The following is a 22,038-nucleotide window of genomic DNA, read 5'->3' as shown; positions in this document are numbered from 1 at the left end:
GGGGGGTTGGACCCCACGGGAGCGCTGTACCTCCGCTCCTCACTGCCCGCGGGTCTGCATCAGCGGTAGCGTTACAGTGGCTCTGTCAGCACCGCCATTTTCTGCATGGATTTGATGAAGAGCGTAGAAAGTCGGGTCTTTTTTCTCTGGAATACTGGAGGACATAGGTTTAAGGTGAGAGGGGGCAAGTTTAAAGGAGATTTACAAGTCTTTTTTTTTTAAACACAGAGGGTGGTAGGTGCCTGGAACACGTTGTTAGGGGGAGTGGAAGAAGCGGATCCAGTGGCCACGTTTTAAGAGGTGTGAATGGGCAGGGAAAGGAAGGATAAGGACCATGTGCTGGAGGATGCGTATTGGCACCACAATTGACATCCTAGGCCAAAGGGCTTCTTTCTCTGCTGCACTGTTCTATGGCACTTTTTTTTGCACATGTCCTTAATTTTGTGCAGCCATGAAAAATTAAATCAATAAAAAATTAAATAAATGTCTAAATATAAAATTCTTCTTTGGCTTGGCTTCGCGGACGAAGATTTATGGAGGGGTAATGTCCACGTCAGCTGCAAGCTCGTTTGTGGCTGACAAGTCCGATGCGGGACAGGCAGACACGGTTGCAGCGGCTGCAGGGGAAAATTGGTGGGTTGGGGCTGGGTGTTGGGTTTTTCCTCCTTTGTCTTTTGTCAGTGAGGTGGGCTCTGTGGTCTTCTTCAAAGGAGGTTGCTGCCCGCTGAACTGTGAGGCGCCAAGATGCACGGTTTGAGGCGAGATCAGCCCACTGGCGGTGTTAAATGGGGCAGGCACGAAGAGATTTCTTTAGGCAGTCCTTGTACCTCTTCTTTGGTGCACCTCTGTCACGGTGGCCAGTGGAGAGCTCGCCATGTAACACGATCTTGGGAAGGCGATGGTCCTCCATTCTGGAGACGTGACCTACCCAGCGCAGTTGGATCTTCAGCAGCGTGGATTCGATGCTGTCGACCTCTGCCATCTCGAGGACTTCGATGTTAGGGATGAAGTCGCTCCAATGAATGTTGAGGATGGAGCGGAGACAACGCTGGTGGAAGCATTCTAGGAGCTGTAGGTGATGCCGGTAGAGGACCCATGATTCGGAGCCGAACAGGAGTGTGGGTATGACAACGGCTCTGTATACGCTTATCTTTGTGAGGTTTTTCAGTTGGTTGTTTTTCCAGACTCTTTTGTGTAGTCTTCCAAAGGCGCTATTTGCCTTGGCGAGTCTGTTGTCTATCTCATTGTCGATCCTTGCATCCGATGAAATGGTATATCAAATAATACCAAGGAAGGTCAATTATACTCAGCCAATATATTCTATTAGTGATAATTTTCAGAAAAGGGGCACGAGTGGGAGATTCAAGATTCCTTTCTTGTCATGTAATAATACAGAACAGAACCTGTCACATTATCATCAGGCAAAGAGTCACCATTAGTGTTGCCCAGAGCCCCTTCCAGAGAGAGAAAAGAGAAGCAAAAGGGAGTCCCTTCAGAGTCACTGAGAGTCAATTGCGGAGCCACTACGCATCCTCCAGTGCTCACACAGCTTCTGCAGCTGCACAGACTCCTGTTCGATCCATCATCCCCCCGAGCTCCAGATCCAAACCTCCGACTCGATCAGGAAGCTTTCTGAGCCCAAGGACTTTTGGGAGCCCCTCTTTCCCACAGCACTCTCTCGAATTCCGGATCCGCCACTTGGTTCCCACAAGCCAGTGTCCAGTAGCCCACAGCCCATGCGAGTTCCCCCCGCCTCGCAAGTCGACTCAGCCGCCAAGCCTCTCGCTGGTCAGCGCCCTACTCTGCTTCACCTTCTCAATGGGGCGGGGGGGGTGGACTCCCCATTTCTGGCCCCTTGCGCCGGTCCCTGGAGTCTGCAACCCCTCGTGGCCACTGTCGAGCACAGGCACCAACATCTTGACCACAGGCCTCTGTGTGTGCCATTTAGCCGATGTGACCTTTACTTTAGCATCTAAATACTGTGAAGGTCCCATTGTTCTGCTCAATCAGAGTGAGTGGGAATAAGCCTCCTATTGAAAATGCAAATCTGCTGGCGTTTTTAATAACTATTGAGCACTGAGAATGCAGACTTTGCAATATACCAGAGAAATGTGTGTTAGAAGTGTGCGAATATCAAAATGTGAACATTCTCAAACCTTAGTGGTAAGCTGCCCTCTTGTGGCAGATTGGTTTATTGTATGAGCCACTGCAATAATTTCCATTAACATAATTTCTTTCTTTGATTAAATCGTGAAAAACAGATGAGGGGGTAAAAAATGCATGGCCCCTTGAATCTGCTCTATCCTTGAATCTGCTCTATCTTTCCACAAGATCAGCTTATCTGCTGCTTTAGTAATGCTTTCCTGTTTGATTTCGCCCCCCCCCCCCCCCCCGCCCCGGATTCCACTCGTCAACCTCAACTGTAGCCACTGCCCTCAGGGATGGAGAATTCCACGGATTCACAGCCTCTCACCAATATCTTGGTGATCTGCCTCCAAATTCAGATGAGGGAAAGAACCTCAAGGCAGCTACCCTCACAACTGGGTCAGAGTCACAGGTTTCATGGAGATTTTGTCTCGCTCTGCAGTCCAGAAAGCATTCTCCAAGCAGACAGAGCTGCAAAGGCACGGTTTGAATAAGGGAGATACCTTGATGAAGGGCTCAGCCTGAACCATTGATTATGTTTACATTGGCCCGATGAGGGAGTCGACGGCTGTTTTCGTTTGAATCCTGTGACGCGGGGTCTGTGCCCAAGATGGCACCATGAGGGCACCTAGAGGATGTGAAGATCACGCAACGTCTGAGAGGGAGAAGCAGAGGAGGCGGCCTGTGGGGATGGTGACCACAGCGTTGAACCAGTGAGGTTCTGCGTCTCAGGGCATGCAGTGGACTGCTGGCGACTCGAGGCGAGGAACCCATTGGAAGCTGTGGGCTGCTGGAGACTGCTGTCGGGAGACTCGCATCAGATTGCTGGAGACTGGCTCGAAGTGGGTGGAGGGGCGCCAGGGAGGAACCAGGCTGCGAGGGAGCTGGAGCGTCAGATCTGGAGTTCGGGTTACCAATTATTTGGATTCGAGTCTGTGCGGCTGCAGGGGCTGCGGAAGCAGTGGAGATGCGTCTATGGACACTCCACTATCAGACTCCTCAACAACAAACTCAATCAGGGACTCATTTAAGGACTCTGACTTGCGCACTTTGTGCAATACAGAGAGAAAAGAAAACCAACAGTCAGTTTGTTTACACTTCTATGTTAATTCACATGTAGACTGAGAACCAATAAGTGGTGATTCTACTTCTCCTGCAGAAAAAAGAAGCTTAGGATTATATGTGATGTCATGTATGTTCTCTGACAATAAATCTGAGATCTGAACCCTTTGAACTCAACAGAAGTAAATTTCAGAAGTGGAGTTCAAGGTGGATATTGAATTGAATTGAATGTCCATTATTATGTGGACCGGGATAGTGTTTAAAAAAAAATTACCTTGCATGCTATCCAGGCAAATCAAGCCATATTTAAGTACAAAAGGTTGTGGACAAATAGAGGGTAGTATTACAGAGAGAAGATCAGTTAAAGCAGTGCAGGGCCTGATGAGGTAGGATTTCTGAAATCCTGAAATCATCTTTTAGTCATGAGAGGTTCCTTTTAGGGACTGATAAGGACAGGAAAGAAACGATCCTGTGTCTGGAGGTGTGCGTTTTCGAACCAGCATATCCTCTGCCCAACAGACACACGAGAAGTGACTGAGGTGGGATGGCTCCTTTACTATGTTGGCAGCAGGGAGTGCGGACGGAGTCAATGGAGGGATCGGGTGTTTGTCCAGCAGCCTGAGCTGTGTTCACAACTCTTTGCGCTTTCCAGGGATCTTTGGCAGAGCAAAATATTATTGTGTGGTGCGTTTATTATTATTTATCCAATCATAAATTTTTGTTGTCATAAATATTTAAATATTACTACTTATTGTCTATATTACAAGAAATTCTGCCCTGCCCTTTGTTTACAGATGGGAGGTAGGTCGTGGCAAGAGAGGGAACCACTTGAAAGGTAAGTGAACATCACAGAGTGCTTACAAATGAAGGGAACAATGCATTGTAATAGAGAAAGACAGAACCTGCAAATGTTGGGATCTCGAGCAAACCTTAAACTGCTGGACGAACACAATGGGTCGGGCAGCATCCATGGGTAGAAATGGTCAGTCAACATTTCAGGTCAGGACCGTTCATTGAAAGTAAAGTTTAAATAAAAGGGGGTGATATTAGGTATATGAATGGGGAAGGAAGATGGGGAAGGGCCAAGAGATTAAAGGAATTGTACAGGAGGTGGGAGAGGTGTGTGATGGTGAGAACAAGTTTGGAGGGGTCAAGAAGTGACAAGTACTGGGCATTGCTTAGTGGCAAACAATAATCTTTATTAATGCATGGGGGAAGTGGCAACAGGCTCCGTGCATGTGCACACACATGCTCATCAGACACAGTTCACACGCAGGTAGTCACAAGTAAACAAGTGATGTACGCTATAATCTGTAACAATATAGAAAGTCACTCTCCCCCTTGCTCCTGCCCGTATCGGGGCCGCCGCCGTCTACCCTTCGCCCGGACCGGGGCCGGGGCCGCTGCTGCTCTCCCTGTGCCTGGACTGGGGCCGCCGCCTCCCACTCCCTGTCCGGACCGGGGCCTCCGCCTGCCTCATTCGACCGAGGCCGGGGCCGCCGTCTCCCCCTTGCTCCTGCCCGTATCGGGCCATTAACAATGGCGTGAAGCAAGGCTGTGTTCTCGCACCAACCCTCTTTTCAATCTTCTTCAGCATGATGCTGAACCAAGCCATGAAAGACCCCAACAATGAAGACGCTGTTTACATCCGGTACCGCACGGATGGCAGTCTCTTCAATCTGAGGCGCCTGCAAGCTCACACCAAGACACAAGAGAAACTTGTCCGTGAACTACTCTTTGCAGATGATGCCGCTTTAGTTGCCCATTCAGAGCCAGCTCTTCAGCGCTTGACGTCCTGCTTTGCGGAAACTGCCAAAATGTTTGGCCTGGAAGTCAGCCTGAAGAAAACTGAGGTCCTCCATCAGCCAGCTCCCCACCATGACTACCAGCCCCCCCACATCTCCATCGGGCACACAAAACTCAAAACGGTCAACCAGTTTACCTATCTCGGCTGCACCATTTCATCAGATGCAAGGATCGACAATGAGATAGACAACAGACTCGCCAAGGCAAATAGCGCCTTTGGAAGACTTCACAAAAGAGTCTGGAAAAACAACCAACTGAAAAACCTCACAAAGATAAGCGTATACAGAGCCGTTGTCATACCCACACTCCTGTTCGGCTCCGAATCATGGGTCCTCTACCGGCACCACCTACGGCTCCTAGAACGCTTCCACCAGCGTTGTCTCCGCTCCATCCTCAACATCCATTGGAGCGCTCACACCCCTAACGTCGAGGTACTCGAGATGGCAGAGGTCGACAGCATCGAGTCGACGCTGCTGAAGATCCAGCTGCGCTGGATGGGTCACGTCTCCAGAATGGAGGACCATCGCCTTCCCAAGATCGTATTATATGGCGAGCTCTCCACTGGCCACCGTGACAGAGGTGCACCAAAGAAAAGGTACAAGGACTGCCTAAAGAAATCTCTTGGTGCCTGCCACATTGACCACCGCCAGTGGGCTGATAACGCCTCAAACCGTGCATCTTGGCGCCTCACAGTTTGGCGGGCAGCAGCCTCCTTTGAAGAAGACCGCAGAGCCCACCTCACTGACAAAAGGCAAAGGAGGAAAAACCCAACACCCAACCCCAACCAACCAATTTTCCCTTGCAACCGCTGCAATCGTGTCTGCCTGTCCCGCATCGGACTGGTCAGCCACAAACGAGCCTGCAGCTGACGTGGACTTTTTACCCCCTCCATAAATCTTCGTCCGCGAAGCCAAGCCAAAGAAAGAGAAAGTCACTATAAAACAGTACCCACCTCTCCTAGATAACCAACAAGGATGGCACTACAGAAGATGAGAATAAATTACATGGGCATAGACCAACTATAGCTTCCCACCCTTTAACAATGGTCTTTCCAGCATCGTCCATAACTTGCCATCTTGATGAGTGCTAGGGTTCAATCCTCTGGGAAAAGAGAGCTAGGTGCTCCATGAGTTGGAGCTTATACAGCAGCCGGCTGGAGGGCCTGGCTCAGGTATGCCCAAAATAGGTCAAGTGATTAAGGGAGCCAGTGGTGAGGGGTGTGCTTACCTGTGGGTGGGCTAGGCCTTGATTGGCAGGTGAGGTGAATTCCAACTTGCCTGGTCAAATGACCCTCCAGGAGCACACTCAAAGATTATCCTTTGTTTGGGGCAAGTTCCTGTCCAACCTGTTGGATAAATTTCTGGATAACAGGGGGAGACCATTGAAAGGTGGAGAGAGAAGAAAAGGGGGAAGACCAATGGGAGACAATTGAGTCCACTTTGATTCCCAAGACCTTACACATAGCTTTTGTCAGTGCATTGAATGGCTCAAAGCTTCAGAGATAAAGATGACAAAATTTGACATGGGATGAGGGAGAAGACTTCATAAAATGCCGAGTTGGAGAATAATTAAATTATTCACTTCAAAACAGTGAAGCTTAAGAGGAAATTGAAGGATAGAATTAAAAACTAAGCTGAACTTTGATAGATTTTAAATAATTATTCAAGAAATGTTGAAATTGTGTGCTACACAACCATTTCTTGGCCGTATCTGTGCTTTTTTTTGAGGCACTGCTTTTTTTCGGCTGAGTTCCTCCAGCAATTCTGTGTTTTTATCTGGAAAAACAACCAACTGAAAAACCTCACAAAGATAAGCGTATACAGAGCCGTTGTCATACCCACACTCCTGTTCGGCTCCGAATCATGGGTCCTCTACCGGCACCACCTACGGCTCCTAGAACGCTTCCACCAGCGTTGTCTCCGCTCCATCCTCAACATCCATTGGAGCGCTCACACCCCTAACGTCGAGGTACTCGAGATGGCAGAGGTCGACAGCATCGAGTCCACGCTGCTGAAGATCCAGCTGCGCTGGATGGGTCACGTCTCCAGAATGGAGGACCATCGCCTTCCCAAGATCGTATTATATGGCGAGCTCTCCACTGGCCACCGTGACAGAGGTGCACCAAAGAAAAGGTACAAGGACTGCCTAAAGAAATCTCTTGGTGCCTGCCACATTGACCACCGCCAGTGGGCTGATAACACCTCAAACCGTGCATCTTGGCGCCTCACAGTTTGGCGGGCAGCAGCCTCCTTTGAAGAAGACCGCAGAGCCCACCTCACTGACAAAAGGCAAAGGAGGAAAAACCCAACACCCAACCCCAACCAACCAATTTTCCCTTGCAACCGCTGCAATCGTGTCTGCCTGTCCCGCATCGGACTGGTCAGCCACAAACGAGCCTGCAGCTGACGTGGACTTTTTACCCCCTCCATAAATCTTCGTCCGCGAAGCCAAGCCAAAGAACTTCCCCTGAGATTAAAAGACAGTAGATGGCAGAAATCTGAAATAAAAACTAAAAACAGAGGAAACTGAAAATCTCTCATGAAATTTCATTGACCTTAAATATTAACTTAAAAAAGCAGAAGTTGTTCTCGACTCCACAGCCAGTGGACACACCCTGCATATCAAACCATGAAACATTTTGCAATTTTCAGTGAGATTCCTTCTCATCCTTCAAAACTACAGAGAAGGCCTGATCAACCTTTTAAATAACTCAAATATGCATTCTCCAACTTCCATGGAAGTATTCAAATTCATGCCCCAAGGACAAGAGTTAAGTTGTGAATAGTTAATCTCTGTAATCACTGCTGTCACATCCACAAAGCAAATTACGAGAATAAACACGAGAACATTATTAGAAACTATTTCAATAGACTGGAAGGTCAATAACAAAGGGCACAGAAGAAAGATAATTGGAAAAAGAACATGGTGGGAGCTGAGAAGCATGATGTTAATTTGAACTGCAATGAATCGCCTCGGTAGGTATCTTCTCAGGTTTTTACTGTTAACCTGTCTGCTGTCTGCCAGTTTTAACTCTGGTCTGCGAGCTGAAGGAGAGTTTTTGGAATAGGCCATGCACAAGACCGGGTTGGATCGCTGAGGGCAGCATGGTGGTACAGCCATTAGAGCTGTTGCCACTTAGTTTAGGTGATTGGGTTCAGTCCCGACCTTGGGTTTTGCCATTACTGCATGATTTCCTCCCTCTCTCCCCCACCATGATCCAGTCTCCTCTCGCAAAAGGGAGAGAGGGGACCAGACCAGAGTCAGGACAGTTATGGGATGGTGACTGGAGCAAGAGTCACGGTGGAAAGCCCACCAGCGTGCTCCTGTTATTTTTGATTTTAACGTTAAATAGGATTACCTGTAGGTTGATGTCTAATGTCAGGATTAATTGTGTTATTGCTTTCTGTGGATGTAAAATGGCAATGTTTGGCAAGATGCCTGTAAGCTTTTCATCATAAATTAGTGTACATGACAATTCAAGTCAACATCTCAAAGGTGTGCAGGTTGGTAGGTTAATTCTCCATTGTGAATTGCTCCTAGTGTAAGTGGATGATAATTAGATTGGGGATAGGTTACAAGGAAAATTATGGATGAATGGGACTGAACTGTGGGTTGAGATGGACAGAATGGGTCGATTAGCTTCTTCCTTCTTTGTTGAAGAAAGACAGAAATGTGGAAACTTATCTCTGCTTGTCCTGCCAGGTCACAGAAATTTGCCAAGATAAAGTATGATTTCAAGAAAAGGAATTTGCAGGAGCTCACGGTGACAGCAGGAGATGTTTTAGAGGTAGGTATAGTCTACTTTGCTCGCTTCCAGTGTTAAAATTAACCACCCGGGTATAGAAATAAACAGACCGATGCAACAAACCTTGCAAGGATGAAGGGAAAATCCAGGAGGGACCACCAGAAGAAGCAGACTAACCAGGGATATTTTTTTTTAATCTCCAAAGGGGTTTGAGAGGTCGATGAAGAAAGGTCATCAATCCAAATCATTATCTCTTTTCCTTCCCCCACAGATGCTGCCTGGCCTGCTGAGTATTTCTAGCATTTTCAGTTTATGTCAGAGTTCCAGCATTTGCCAATGGAGAGAAACTGTTTCAACTTGAGGCAGAGTTCAAAACTGAGGGAATTTTAAAATTAAATAAACATAAAACAAATCCAGTTAGTGTGAAAATTATTTAGATGAGCATGCTGGAGTAAGAAAGGGAAAGTTTAATTTGCAGAGTTTGACATAATGGAACTATTCCCTGCCCTCTTTATTGCTCAGTCAATTATTTTACAGAACCAAGAATTGCCATCCTGTTCAGGGAACTCCTGGGAGGGAAGATGGCTTCACCAGCAAGGTTATCGCCCAAGAACGAATGATGGAACGAGGACATCTATGCAGTACCTCATTCATTTTTGTGTTGTTATATGTATTCCTTGTCGAACTACATTTCACAGCATGCAATGCTTGTGGTTGAGAATAGCAATTTTAACAATGTTTTTGTGGATCATAGCAAATAATTTTCCAACTTCCATCATTCACCAGGCTAATACCCAACATGTGAAGAGGTTTAGTGTCCACTGAGCTAAACAATTTCTGCTTTTTTAAGTTAATATTTCAGGTCAGTTGCAGTGAGATGGATTAAACCCACTATTGCCTTAACTCTAACCTTAAGAAGCAATTCCCTGATTTTAGAGGGAGGTTGGATACGCATATGAGGAAGAATGGAATGGAACATATCGATAAGTAGAATGAAGAAGGGAGCTTAACCCTCCCATGGACCAGTTGGAGAAAATGTCCTGTAGGTACATTGCATCTGCCCAGGAGTTGCACGACTTTCTTCTCTCATGGTAGGAGCTTTCCTCCTTCAGCACTGAAATGGTATCAAACTTGGAGTGAAACACAAAAATCTGTAGACACTGTGGTCAAAGTTAAAAATGCAAATTGCTGGGGAAATTCAGCAGGTCAAACAGTGTTCATTGTATAGTGAAGGTAAAAAGACATAACCGACGTATCAGGCTTGAGCCCTTTATCAAGGTATGGAAAACTCCAAACTTGAAGTGGCTGGTGGAAACTGTTCAAACCTTGTTTCATCTGAGCTCTTAAGTGAGTATGGAGTTTTTCATTCTGTCAGAGCCACCAGGTCTTCATCATACATGTCTTGGCTAGCTTAAACTTGTTGAATTCCTCAAGGGCATCGAGAACTGCTCAATTTGGTTTACCCTCACCGTACTCCCTGTTTTCTCAGGTGCTGGAGACTTCGAAGCAGTGGTGTAAAGTAAAGGACAGGAATGGTTCTATTGGTCATGTTCCCCACAACATCCTGCAGTTCATGGATCAGGATGAAGCTGTTTCTTTGGTAGGAAAACCCTCCACTCAAAGATTCATTTTCTAATTACAGTAAAAATGTATTATACATGATATGCTATGTTTTGTCTGCCATAATGGGAGAAAGAATAGCCAAAAAAGTCCCTTCAGAGACATTGAGGGCCCGTGGATTTGCCTCCAGCGCTCCCGCAGCCTTTGCGGCTGCACAGACTCCTGTTCCATCCATCAGCAACCCAAACTCCCTCCGACATGATCAGGAAGCCTTCAGTGTCTGAGGCCCCTTCAGGAGCCCTTCTTGCCCTCAACACCCTCTCAAGTCCCGGCTCCACTACCTGGTTCTCATGAGCCAGTCTCTGGCAGCCTGTGGCCTGTGTATGTCCTTTGACTGCAAGTCACCAATATCCCGCAGCCAGTCTGGGGTCCTTCAGCCACTGAGCCCCTCGTGCTGGTCCACTGTTGTGTCACCTTCCCTGGAGGGTCACCTCCCAGGCTTCTCCTTCTCAGTGGAGGGGGGGTGTGGTGGGTGTTCTCCCAGTCATTCCAGTGATAAAGTGAAGGTGTTGGTCTTTGCCAGTGTCTGAACAGGATGTGTGCAGGCCATACTTGCACAGTGTTGCCTCACCCTCAACATGAACCATTTACAAGCCATTACTTTGCTGAAGTCACGACTCTCTGTGTATGGCATGTTCTTCCCAATAGTACCACTGTGTTCTAGGCCTAAATCCCAATTTTAACAGCAAATCATAACCTATTGTTGGTCACAGGATGGTAGGGTGTTGAGGGGTATCTTTTACACCACTCTCAACATGGTTCTTTTCCTGCTACCTTGAGATTAACCTGCCCTTTTGCATGGGAGCACAGGACATCCCCAGAAAGAGACTTTTTAAAAATCTTTAATTTTAACAAACTTGCACAGTAGAACTCCCTTCCAACAAATGAAACCTGTTTTACCCAATTAACCTACTAACCCCGTGTATTCTGATAGTACCGATTCTATCACCAATGTGTATATGTGCAGATGGTAGTGTAGGATGACTGTGATTGGCTGAGAGCGTAGCCACACCTACTGGCAGGTCTAAAGGATTGCTCCTAGCCAGACCAGGTCATTCTGGACTTGTAATATGCTCCAGTCTTTTAGTTAATAAAAGCCTTGGTTTGGATCAACAAGTCTTTGGTTCTTTCAACGCGCATTACAAGAAGAAACTTGAGCACCTGGTAAAAACCTACATAGGTCACGATGAAAAGGTACAAACTCCTTACAGACAGGATCAGATTTGAAACCAATTCACTGGCGCTGCAATAGCATTGGGCCAACCCCTACACTAACCATATTTTTGAACTGTTCAAAATTGGGTTCATAGGTACCTGATCAGCAACTTGAATTATAGCTCTTCCATCCATCACGAAAAGTAGTCCTGGTCACTCTTAATTTTATTCTCAAATCAGATTTCTCTCTTCATACCACTCCGGTCTGTGATCTCTATCCTGGTCTCTCTCTCTCAGTCCCAAACCTTCTTTCCTGATGCCAGTTCCTTCTATTCTATCCCTTCATCTCCTACTCCTGGCTTCTCCCCCCAATCCTGATCCTTGCGTTTTCGTTCCCCATTCCGAATTCCCTCAACTTTCACTTCCTTTGGAAAGGCCCACTGTCCCCTTCTCAATTAGCTTGCCAGCAGCCTAGAAAATAAGAAGACTAAGAACAAATCTCCACAAGATTCAACCATTGCGTTCCAAAGGAGTTCCTATTCTGCTGGTTCACTGGTCATTTGCAGTCAACTCCTCTGCTTCTGTCCTCTCCCAAATTTCTGTGCAAGGCATGGTTAGCGCTGCACTATTGCAGTACCAGCAACCCAGGTTCGAATCCAGCGCTATCTCTAAGGAGCTAGTATGCTCTCCCCCGTGTCTGCAGGGTTGTCCCTTGGGTGCTCTGGTTTTCTCCCACCCTTCAAAACGTACAGAGGTTGCAGGTTAATTGGGGTATTTTGGCGACATGGACTCATGGGCCAGAAGGTCCTGTAACCGAGCTGGATGTCTAAATTTAAAAAGGTATAAAGTAAAACAATCCAACCAAATTCCTCCATGTTTGCATTGTTGCCTGTCCTGATTTTTAATGTGGCTTCTAATTTCTTGCAGTACAATGGCATCGATTGTGGAGACCAATATTTCCCCAAGGCTCACTCTCCTCTGCTGACCAAGCTCTCCAAACCTACAGAGGTGGCAGCATGGCTTCAGGACAAAGGCTTCTCCAGCAAGTAAGGAAAGATTTTGTTGCACTCACTTTCCACACAGCCACTTGTGCTTTAGGATAGTTGAATAATATCACTTTCTTTTGTCAAAGTCGTGTCATTTGTAGCCATCCATTTTGAAATAGTGGCTAAGCTTGAAGCGAGAGTTTTGAATGTTGAATGGTGACTGATGTGAGACGTCAGAGAGAGTTTCTGAACCTTTGGGCTGAGACATAACATTAGTCGAGCACTTAAGAATCATTTTGCATCTTGGAAGGTTTGGGAGATGAATCCTACCCCTTCACTCTCTCCCCCAGACAGGAATATTGTCCTAAGGACAAATAAAACCTTAACCTCTGGATGCCAACTTGCGTTCATCCCATTGGCATTTCTTGACGAGTCATTGAATTATATTCCGCCAATGTCTGCATGGGTTTCCTCCAGGTGCTCTGTCCCAAAGACAAACTTGGATAGTAGGTTAATTAGTCACATGGATGTACGTGGGTGGCACAGGCTCATGGGCCAGAAGGGCCTGTTACTGCGCTGTATCCCTGAATTTCAAATTAAAATATGCTTTTGCTCAAATGGTATATATTGGGTTAGATCAGCCATTCTCAACAGGGGCCATGTGCCCCCCCCCCACCCCAGGGTGGTTACTGTACATTTAAAGCGGGGGGGGGGGGCACAGACTGAAATCATAAAAGTTTTTCTTTTAATGTAGTTGTTAGGAGATGTACGGAAGAAACTGACTGCTTCATAGGGTGTTTACAGTTCTTTCTTTGTATGTGTGCATTGTGTACAGTTATCTTTTGCACTACTAATGAGAGGTAATTCTCAGGAATTCACCCACAGGAAAAAGGATCTCAGGGTTGTATGTGATATCATGTATGTTCTCGGACAATAAACCTGAAATCTGAAGGAGGCCATAGCCAAAAGACGGTTGAGAATGTCTGGACTTGATTGTGCTGGACAACCCCTGTGCCCAATGATGGCACACAACAAACACCCTGGCCACATGAATCCTTTACAACCACACCACTTCCAGTTACTTTGAAGCAGTGCAGGCTGCCAGTGACAAGTAGATTGCCTGCAGCACAGCCTGCTGTCAAAAGTCTCCTTCATTTCTTCTATGACACCCAACAGGTCACAGACCACCACTGGGTTCAACGGAAAGTCCAAGAACAGCGTGAGAGAGTGGATGGATGTGTATCTGATATCCAGTGCATTCCTACTTCCTTTACTGCCCTGCAAAGGCACAGATCAAAGCGTGATAATGTGCCCGCACTGCTGCCAGCTAGTGGTTATTTATACAACTGCAAGCTACCCATCAATGAATTCAAAACCATTTTTGTCATCTAGATATCCCTTTGTTGCATTTGACCCAACTGGTCCAATTATTCCTGCCACACACTTTCATCTAAACCAACCTTTTTCTTTCCATTCATGTCTTCTTTCTCTTTGGCTTGGCTTTGCGGACGAAGATTTATGGAGGGGTAATGTCCACATCAGCTGCAGGCTCGTTTGTGGCTGACAAGTCCGATGCGGGACAGGCAGACACGGTTGCAGTGATTGCAGGGGAAAATTGGTTGGTTGGGGTTGGGTGTTGGGTTTTTCCTCCTTTGTCTTTTGTCAGTGAGGTGGGAACCACCTTAAGTAATCCCTATGTCATAGGTGGTTTGTGATTAGATAGAAAGGTATTGCTTAAGATGGTATGTGAGTGGAAAGAAAAAGGTTGAAAATCACTGTTTTAATTGTATATAATTGACTCGTTATGTGCATGGTTTCAGTACTCCAAAGGAAATGGGCCAATGACAATTTTTCTCAAGCAAAATACTTCAGTAACAATTGGGTCTAGAGCAGTGATTTTCAATCTTCCCTTCCCACTCACATCCCACCTTAAGTAATCCCTTACAGAGCATCGATGCCATAGGGAATACTTAAAATGGGATGTGAGTGGAAAGAAAAAAATTGAACACCACTGATCTAAACCAATGACATAGCCTTTTGCTCTTTTGTGCCTTCATCTTGCTTCTTCTGGAAAGCAGCTGTGCCAAACACCTCACACTCTCCTCATACTATTGTCCCCAGAACACACACACTCTCTCTCTCTCTTTCTCTCTCTCTCTCTCTCTCTCTCTCTCTCTCTCTCTCTCTCTGTGAAGAAAATCAAGTAAAACCCGCAGATGAAAAAATGCTGAACCACACAGCAGATCAGGTAACATCGGTGGAAAGAGACACAAAGATGGTGCCATGGTTCTGGTGCTCTTTGTCAGAACTATCAATGAGAGAAAAAGGATTTTGTTTTTAGGAGGCAAAATGGTTGGGTTTGATGGGTGGAATAAAGTTAGAGTCGATGACAAATTCTCTAATTTTAGATAATTCACTCATTTGTTCAGAACAGGCCGGCTTTCTGTCTGTTTTCATTTTAACTCGGTTTTTTTTTCTCTGTGCATCTTGTCTGATTTGCTGGGCATGTCACACAGATTTGCTATCAATTACACATAATCCAGACAAAGGTGGATAATATACTTTTGACTGCCACTCTAACTGCTACATTAATTTATTTGGTTTCACTCTATCAGAGATATTTTCTCTTGTGTTAGTATTGTGTTTGGAAAGCTGCAGCTTCCATTAAAACTGTATATTGTACTTATGTATATGACAATAAATGTCATTTTTTCATCCATTCATTCCTGTTCCACCCACCTGACTCTCACCTTCTCTGGCTCAGAAGAATAAATTGTACTTTTTCTCCTTCACAGTTCTGATGAAGGTTCACAGACCAGAACCTTTGCTCTTTCCAAAGATACCAGATCAGCTGAGCATTTCCAGCTTTTTCTGTTTTTATTTTAAATTTTTATCATTTCCATTTAAAAAGAAATGAATTTACTTATCACCTGAGTGATAAAAACAGCTGGCATCATGTTTACCCTAATCACTAATCTTCTCTCCTGAAGAATAATTCTCATCCCAGGTTTCTTCTCTTCCCACAGGACTGTCAAAACTTTGGGGATTCTCTCTGGTTCACAATTACTGAGTTTAACTGAGGAAGAGTTGAAGATGGTTAGTGCAAGCGAAGGACGCATTGTCTATGATAAGATTCACAGGAGGTAAGGAAGCAGAGTTTTTTTTGTCCTGAAACTATAATGTGCAACTTTAAAATCACTTTTAGGTAAGACGTTGAATTCAAAACCCTTCCATCTTCTCAGGTACATATAAAAGGTACCAAGGCAGGATTAGCCAAGTTCTTCCCTGGGTTCTGAAGCAATAAATATATTCCACAACCACCACTTTACCGAAATGATCCACTCATTAACCCCATTGCAGATTGTGGGTACTGAATGTACATAGATTTATCAGCATTTGGAATAATGAGTAGACTTGGAAAAGCAATTCATGGGCTCGGAAATAATTTGGAGGGTTCCCAGGGGTTGGATGGTGTCATGGGAATTTAACATCTTAATTCATTCAATGAAACAATTTTAATTCTTTATGGTGGGGTTTTTGCTAACTAACAATATAAACTGATCATATATAACTTCAAAGGACAGCCTAGGCTTTAATTTGATTTAAGAACTTCCTCGAGATTTCAATTATTCAAGCTGATTCAATTTTAATTGAGATATCCCTGCCAAGGGTAGATAATGCATCAACGATCAGAGAGTAATAGGTTGCGTTATTAAGCTTGGATTTCTGATGCTCGCATGAGTGAAAGGGTTGACATTTCTGAAAAAGTACAGGAGATATGTACAGTAGTTGATATTTTTCTGTTAGATTCATATTCCTTTTTTTTTAAATTTTTTATTTTTCACACCATAAATCACAATAGCCATGATTTACACTTTTTCTTTTCCACACATTTACAGTGACTTTTTCTCCCTCCTCCCAAGCCACCCCCCCACCCCCCCCCCCCCCTCATCCATTTTAGGTATACAATCTAGGTTGCATTAATTCAGTCAGACAATGTTGTCATTCAACAAAAATACACCAGAAATTCTACTGAGTCCATTCTTTTCTTTTCTTCTCCTTCCATCAACTTAGGTAATGTTTGTTCCCGGTAGGTTTTCGCTATTGTATTTAATGTTGATTCATATTCCTTGAAGTTGAGAAGAATGAGGGGTGATCTTATTAGAACCATAGAACGTTACAGCACAGAAAGCAGGACCCATTCAGGCCTTTCTACTCTGTGTGCAACTATTACTTTGAATAGTTCCACTGACGTATCCATTCCATATCCCTCCATACTTCTCTCATCCATGTACCTGTCCATATTTTTCTTAAATGTTAAAATTGAGCCCACATTTATCACTTTAGGGTGTAGCTCAATCTATGCTCCCATCACTCTCTGTGTGAAGACATTATTCCTAATGTTCCTCTTAAACTTTTCCCCTTTCACCCTTTACCCTTGTCCTTTGGGTTGTGGAAAAATCCTACTTACTTTTACTCTATCTGTACCCTTAATAATTTTGTGAACCTCTATCAAATCTCCCCTCATTCTTCTACGCTCCAGAGAATAAACCTTTCCCTGTAACTCAGTTCCTGAAGTCCCGGTAACATCCTCATGAATCTTGAAACATGCAAGATCCTTGAGGGAGCATGAAAGATAGATGCTTCCAATAATCGGAAAATCTTGAATGAGGAGGCAGAGTTACACAACTAGGATGTGGTTATTTAAGACAAACTACATGCAGGGTGGAAAATCTCTGGAATACACTGTCTCTGAGGATGGTAGAGATCAAAACTATGGATGTATTCAAAGAAGAGGTAGATCAGTATTTGCAAGGTCAGGGAAATTGAGATCTGTGGGAATCTGGATGAGAAGATGGGGCAGACCAGCCATGATCATATTGACTATCAGGGAGTTGATAGGCTGAATACCTTACTCCTGCTCCTATTTTGTTACGTTGAGAAGGGATTCTCTCTTTGAAGCTGCATCCTCTCCTCCTTCAGTACACTGCAAAGCCCCCAAATTGTGATAGGATAGATAAAATGAAACCAAGCGTAAAGCCCAGCTAAAGGTAGTGGACACAGCCCAGGACAAAACCCTCCCCACCATCAAGAATATCTACAGGGAACGCTGCTGTCATAAAGCAGCTGCAACTATCAAGGATCCACACCACCCGGCACATGCCTGGTTCTCGCTGCTGCCATTAGGGAAGAGGTACAGGTTCAGGAACAACCATATAACCATATACAGCACAGAACAGGCCCGTTTGGCCCTACTAGTCCACGCCAGAACAAATCCCAACCCTCCTAGTCCCACTGACCAGCACCTGGTCCATACCCCTCCAATCCTCTCCCCTCCATGTAATTATCCAGTCTTTCCTTAAATGTAAATAATGTTCCTGCTTCAACCACCTCTGCCAGAAGCTTATTCCACATCCCAACCACCCTTTGCGTGAAGAAATTTCCCCTCATGTTCCCCTTATAATTTTCTCCTTTCAATCTCAAACCATGGCCTCTGGTTTGAATATCCCCCACTCTTAATTGAAAAAGCCTATCCACGTTGACTCTCTCTGTCCCTTTTAAAATCTTGAACACCTCCATCAAATCCCCCCTCAATCTTCTACACTCCAGAGAAAAAAGCCCCAGGCTGCTCAACCTTTCTCTGTAACTCAAACCCTGACATCCTGTCAACATCCTCGTGAACCTTCTCTGCACTCTCTCTATTTTGTTTATATCCTTCCTATAATTCAGTGACCAAAACTGCACACAGTATTCCAAATTTGGCCTCACCAATGCTTTGTACAATTTCATCATAACATTCCAACTCTTAAATTCAATACTCCGATTTATGAAGGCCAACATTCCAAATGCCTTCTTCACCACACCATCTACCTGAGTATCTGCCTTGAGGGTACTATTTACCATAACTCCTAAATCCCTTTGTTGCTCTGCACTTCTCAATTGTCTACCATTTAATGCATATGACCTATTTAGATTTGCCTTTCCAAAATGTAACACCTTACACTTATCTGTATTAAATTCCATCAGCCATTTCTCAGCCCACTCCTCTAGCTTTCCTATATCTCTTTTTAAGCTACGGTAATCTTCCTCACTGTCCACAATACCACCAATCTTTGTATCATCTGCAAACTTACTTATCCAATTGGCCACACACCCCTTCTTCCAAATCATTAACATATATAACAAACAATAGTGGACCCAGGACCGATCCCTGAGGAACTCCACTAGTCACCGGCCTCCAATTTGACGAACAATTCTCTACCAGTACTCTCTGACACCTCCCATTCAACCATTGCTGAATCCATTTCACTACTTCCTTATTTATACCTAATGCCTTTACCTTTTTACCTAACCTCCTGTGGGGAACTTTGTCAAAAGCTTTACTAAGGTCTAAATAGACAACATCCACAGCCTTCCCTTCATCAATCTTTTTAATAACACCCTCGAAAAACTCTATAAGGTTTGTTAAGCATGATCTACCCCTGACAAAACCATGCTGACTACTACCTATCAATCCCTGTTCATCCAAATATTTGTAAATGCCATCCCTCAGAACACTTTCCATCAACTTACCCACCACAGACGTCAGACTCACAGGTCTATAATTTCCAGGCTTACATTTGGACCCTTTCTTAAACAGCGGAACAACATGAGCCACCCTTCAATCCTCTGGCACTACCCCCGTGACCAATGACATCGTAGATATCTCTGTTAATGGGCCCACTATCTGTACACTAGTCTCCCTGAGTGTCCTTGGGAATACATTGTCCGGACCCGGAGATTTGTCCACCTTTATCTTTTTTAACATTGCCATCACTACCTCCTCGGTTATCCTTATATGATTCATGACCTCCCCACTATTTTCCTTTACTTCAACTGGTACAATATTTTTTTTGTTACCCCTCCACCATCAGACTCCTCGACAACTCAATCAGGGACTCATTTAAGGTCTCTTACTTCTGCACTTTACTGATCTTTTTCTCTGTATTACTCAGTTTGTTTACATTTATTTGTTTGTTAACATTGTGTACAGATTCTATCACCAATGTGTATATGTACAGATTGTAGTGTAGGATGACTGTGATTGACTGAGAGCGTAGCCACACCTACTGGCAAGTCTTAAAGGATTCCTCTGGTAGACTCTCGGGGACACCATAGTCATCAATATTAGTAGTTGATGGCTGTCCTCTATCACGGCAGGGTCAGAGAGCTGTACGTATGTTTCGAAGCATCTCACGCAGTGCTTAAAGTCATTCGAGGCTGTAGCTGACTGTGGGTCGATGTCGAGACGGTCCAGCCATAGCATATGCTCCATCCCTTCAAAACTTTTTAGTTAATAAAATTGTAGAGCGCGTCAAAAGAACCAAAGACTTGTTGATCCAAACCAAGGCTTTTATTAACTAAAAGATTGGAGCAAGTAGGTTGATCAGTCCAGAGTGACCTGGTCTGGCTTGGAGCAATCATTTAAGACCTGCCAGTAGGTGTGGCTACACTCTCAGCCAATCACAGTCATCCTACACTACCATCTGTACATAGACACATTGGTGATAGAATCTGTACTATCACACATTGTAGATTGAGTCAGTTTTTTTTTTCACTGCCAATAATTGGTAATTCCACCTCGCCCACAGGGAAAAAGAATCTCAGGGTTGTATGTGATGTAATGTATGTACTCTGACAATAAATCTGAAATCTGAGAACCCATTTTATTTCCCCAACTACTGCTAGGCCCCAGGTACATTATAATAATTCTACCACCCCCCACAGACTATACAAAATGAGAAGAAGGGTTTTTGATAATCCCGCTGTACTCCCAACAACGTAAAATCATCTCCAAAAACATTCAATGTTCAGAAAATAAAAATATTTATTACAAAACCAAGGCTTTATTTTATTAGATCAGTCCATTTTAATATCTCTTTCTGTTTTTCTTTACAAACAGTCAGTCAACAGCCCCTGCAAGGATGATAGACTATTAGAAATTACAAAGAAGAATGACAATCTGCACAAGAAAACCAATTAAAGGGCAACGTTGTGGACTTTTTGACTTGGACAGCTCTAATTAGATTCATACTTACCTATAAACATTCTGTAAAGGAATAGGCAGATTTTGTCTGTTGAGTGTGTCCTTGCCAATCAATAAGTATGATCAGGTATTTGTTCCTGTAACTGAATTTTTGTTTGAAGTTTCCAATCCAACACTCCATCAAAGAATTGTGTTTGAAGTTAAAGATGTTTATTATTCTGTGTTATGTTCTTGCAAAAAAATCTAATGGCAATTAAATTGAAAACGGACTATTGGGATTAAAAATATTCTTTGTTATTCTGGCAGCCAACAAGTAATTAAGAGTATCAACTGTTAAAGTGAGGTGAACAGGAGAGGAATAAACTCGTTTGAAGTGTACCAATTCACAGAAAGTACAAATGTGAAGTTATAAATCACTTTTCATAATTTCCCAATGCATTTTAAACCAAATTTAATACTTCAGAAACATTTGAACAACAAGTTTTTGTAACGCCATAAACACAGGCAGAAACAAGAGGGGCCAAATGGTCTGTGTTTGTACTCAGAATTCCATATAATTCTTTGCAATAAGGATCATGCTTATGGTTTCACTGGAAAATGTAAGAAGCACATTTGAATCTTAAGATTTTTGAAATGTTATGCAATGCAGTTTGTTCTCAGATAATGATTCTAAATAAACCTGAATCAGACATCTGGTGGGATAGATTATCAATAGACAGTTGGTGTAGTAGTTCAAAGAGCCAGTGCAGTTGGATGGGATGAATGAGCTCTGTGAAATGCAAAAGGTGAAGTCTTGGAAGATTGAGCTGCAGACACAGTAGTCTGGAGGAGGTAAGGGTAAGATATGAGGTTAAGCAAGAAGTCCTGTTCCTCTGCATTATCTGATGACCCCCCTTCACCCACCCCCCCCTTCTGGAAAGTATTGAAATGGATGTGGATCACCCCCATTTAAAACCAGGGTTGTGTTGAAGTATTTAATTTTTCCAACTGTTTGAGGGGAAAAAAAATCACATGGAAAAGATCATAGAACACTATAATATTGTGCAGGTGGAAATTCCATCAATTATTTCTATACTGGGGAGGAGTCACGTGATGGAGTAGTGGCCAGACGGTGAACTCCAGCCCTCTCCAGAAAAGTCGGAAAAAACAAAGGAAAACACAAAGGCACAGAAATAAAAGTTAAAGAAAAGTGAGTATAAAGGTGGAAAGAAGATGGCGACAAAAAAAGAAAAATCGAAATCAACGGTAAGAAGAGAGGAAGAGAAGACAACGGAGGAAGAAGGAGAAGGCCTTACCTGTTCGAAGAGGCCCGCTGTGGAGAGAGAAACCCGCTTCCTCAGGTCGGTAGAAATGGAACTACAAAAATGGCTCGCTGAGCCGAGTAAAAGTGCGCGATACGCATGAAAAAAAACACACCGACGGGAGGGGGGAACCAGCTGTGGAGTCGATCTCCACAGCCAGCAACGACAGCTGCAGAACACCTGCAGCAAGAG

The 22,038-nt window shown here is 44.3% G+C and overlaps 1 protein-coding gene across 1 annotated transcript in view; it reads left to right on the top strand.

Moving 5' to 3' along the window:
* The window catches only part of LOC138765164 (epidermal growth factor receptor kinase substrate 8-like protein 3), a 97,469-nt gene extending 75,943 nt beyond the window's left edge, over positions 1-21,526 (top strand). The window contains exons 15-20 of the mRNA XM_069942016.1: positions 4,002-4,042; positions 8,716-8,800; positions 10,248-10,358; positions 12,461-12,579; positions 15,546-15,662; positions 20,462-21,526. Of these exons, the coding sequence (XP_069798117.1) occupies positions 4,002-4,042; positions 8,716-8,800; positions 10,248-10,358; positions 12,461-12,579; positions 15,546-15,662; positions 20,462-20,498 (510 nt within the window). The 3' untranslated portion in view covers positions 20,499-21,526. The remainder of the gene's footprint in view (positions 1-4,001; positions 4,043-8,715; positions 8,801-10,247; positions 10,359-12,460; positions 12,580-15,545; positions 15,663-20,461) is intronic.
* Positions 21,527-22,038: the final 512 nt, after the last annotated feature.

This window comes from Narcine bancroftii, chromosome 5 (assembly GCF_036971445.1).
Source record: "Narcine bancroftii isolate sNarBan1 chromosome 5, sNarBan1.hap1, whole genome shotgun sequence".
Classification (NCBI taxonomy): Eukaryota; Metazoa; Chordata; class Chondrichthyes; order Torpediniformes; family Narcinidae; genus Narcine; species Narcine bancroftii.
This window is presented reverse-complemented; position numbering and strand designations above follow the sequence as displayed.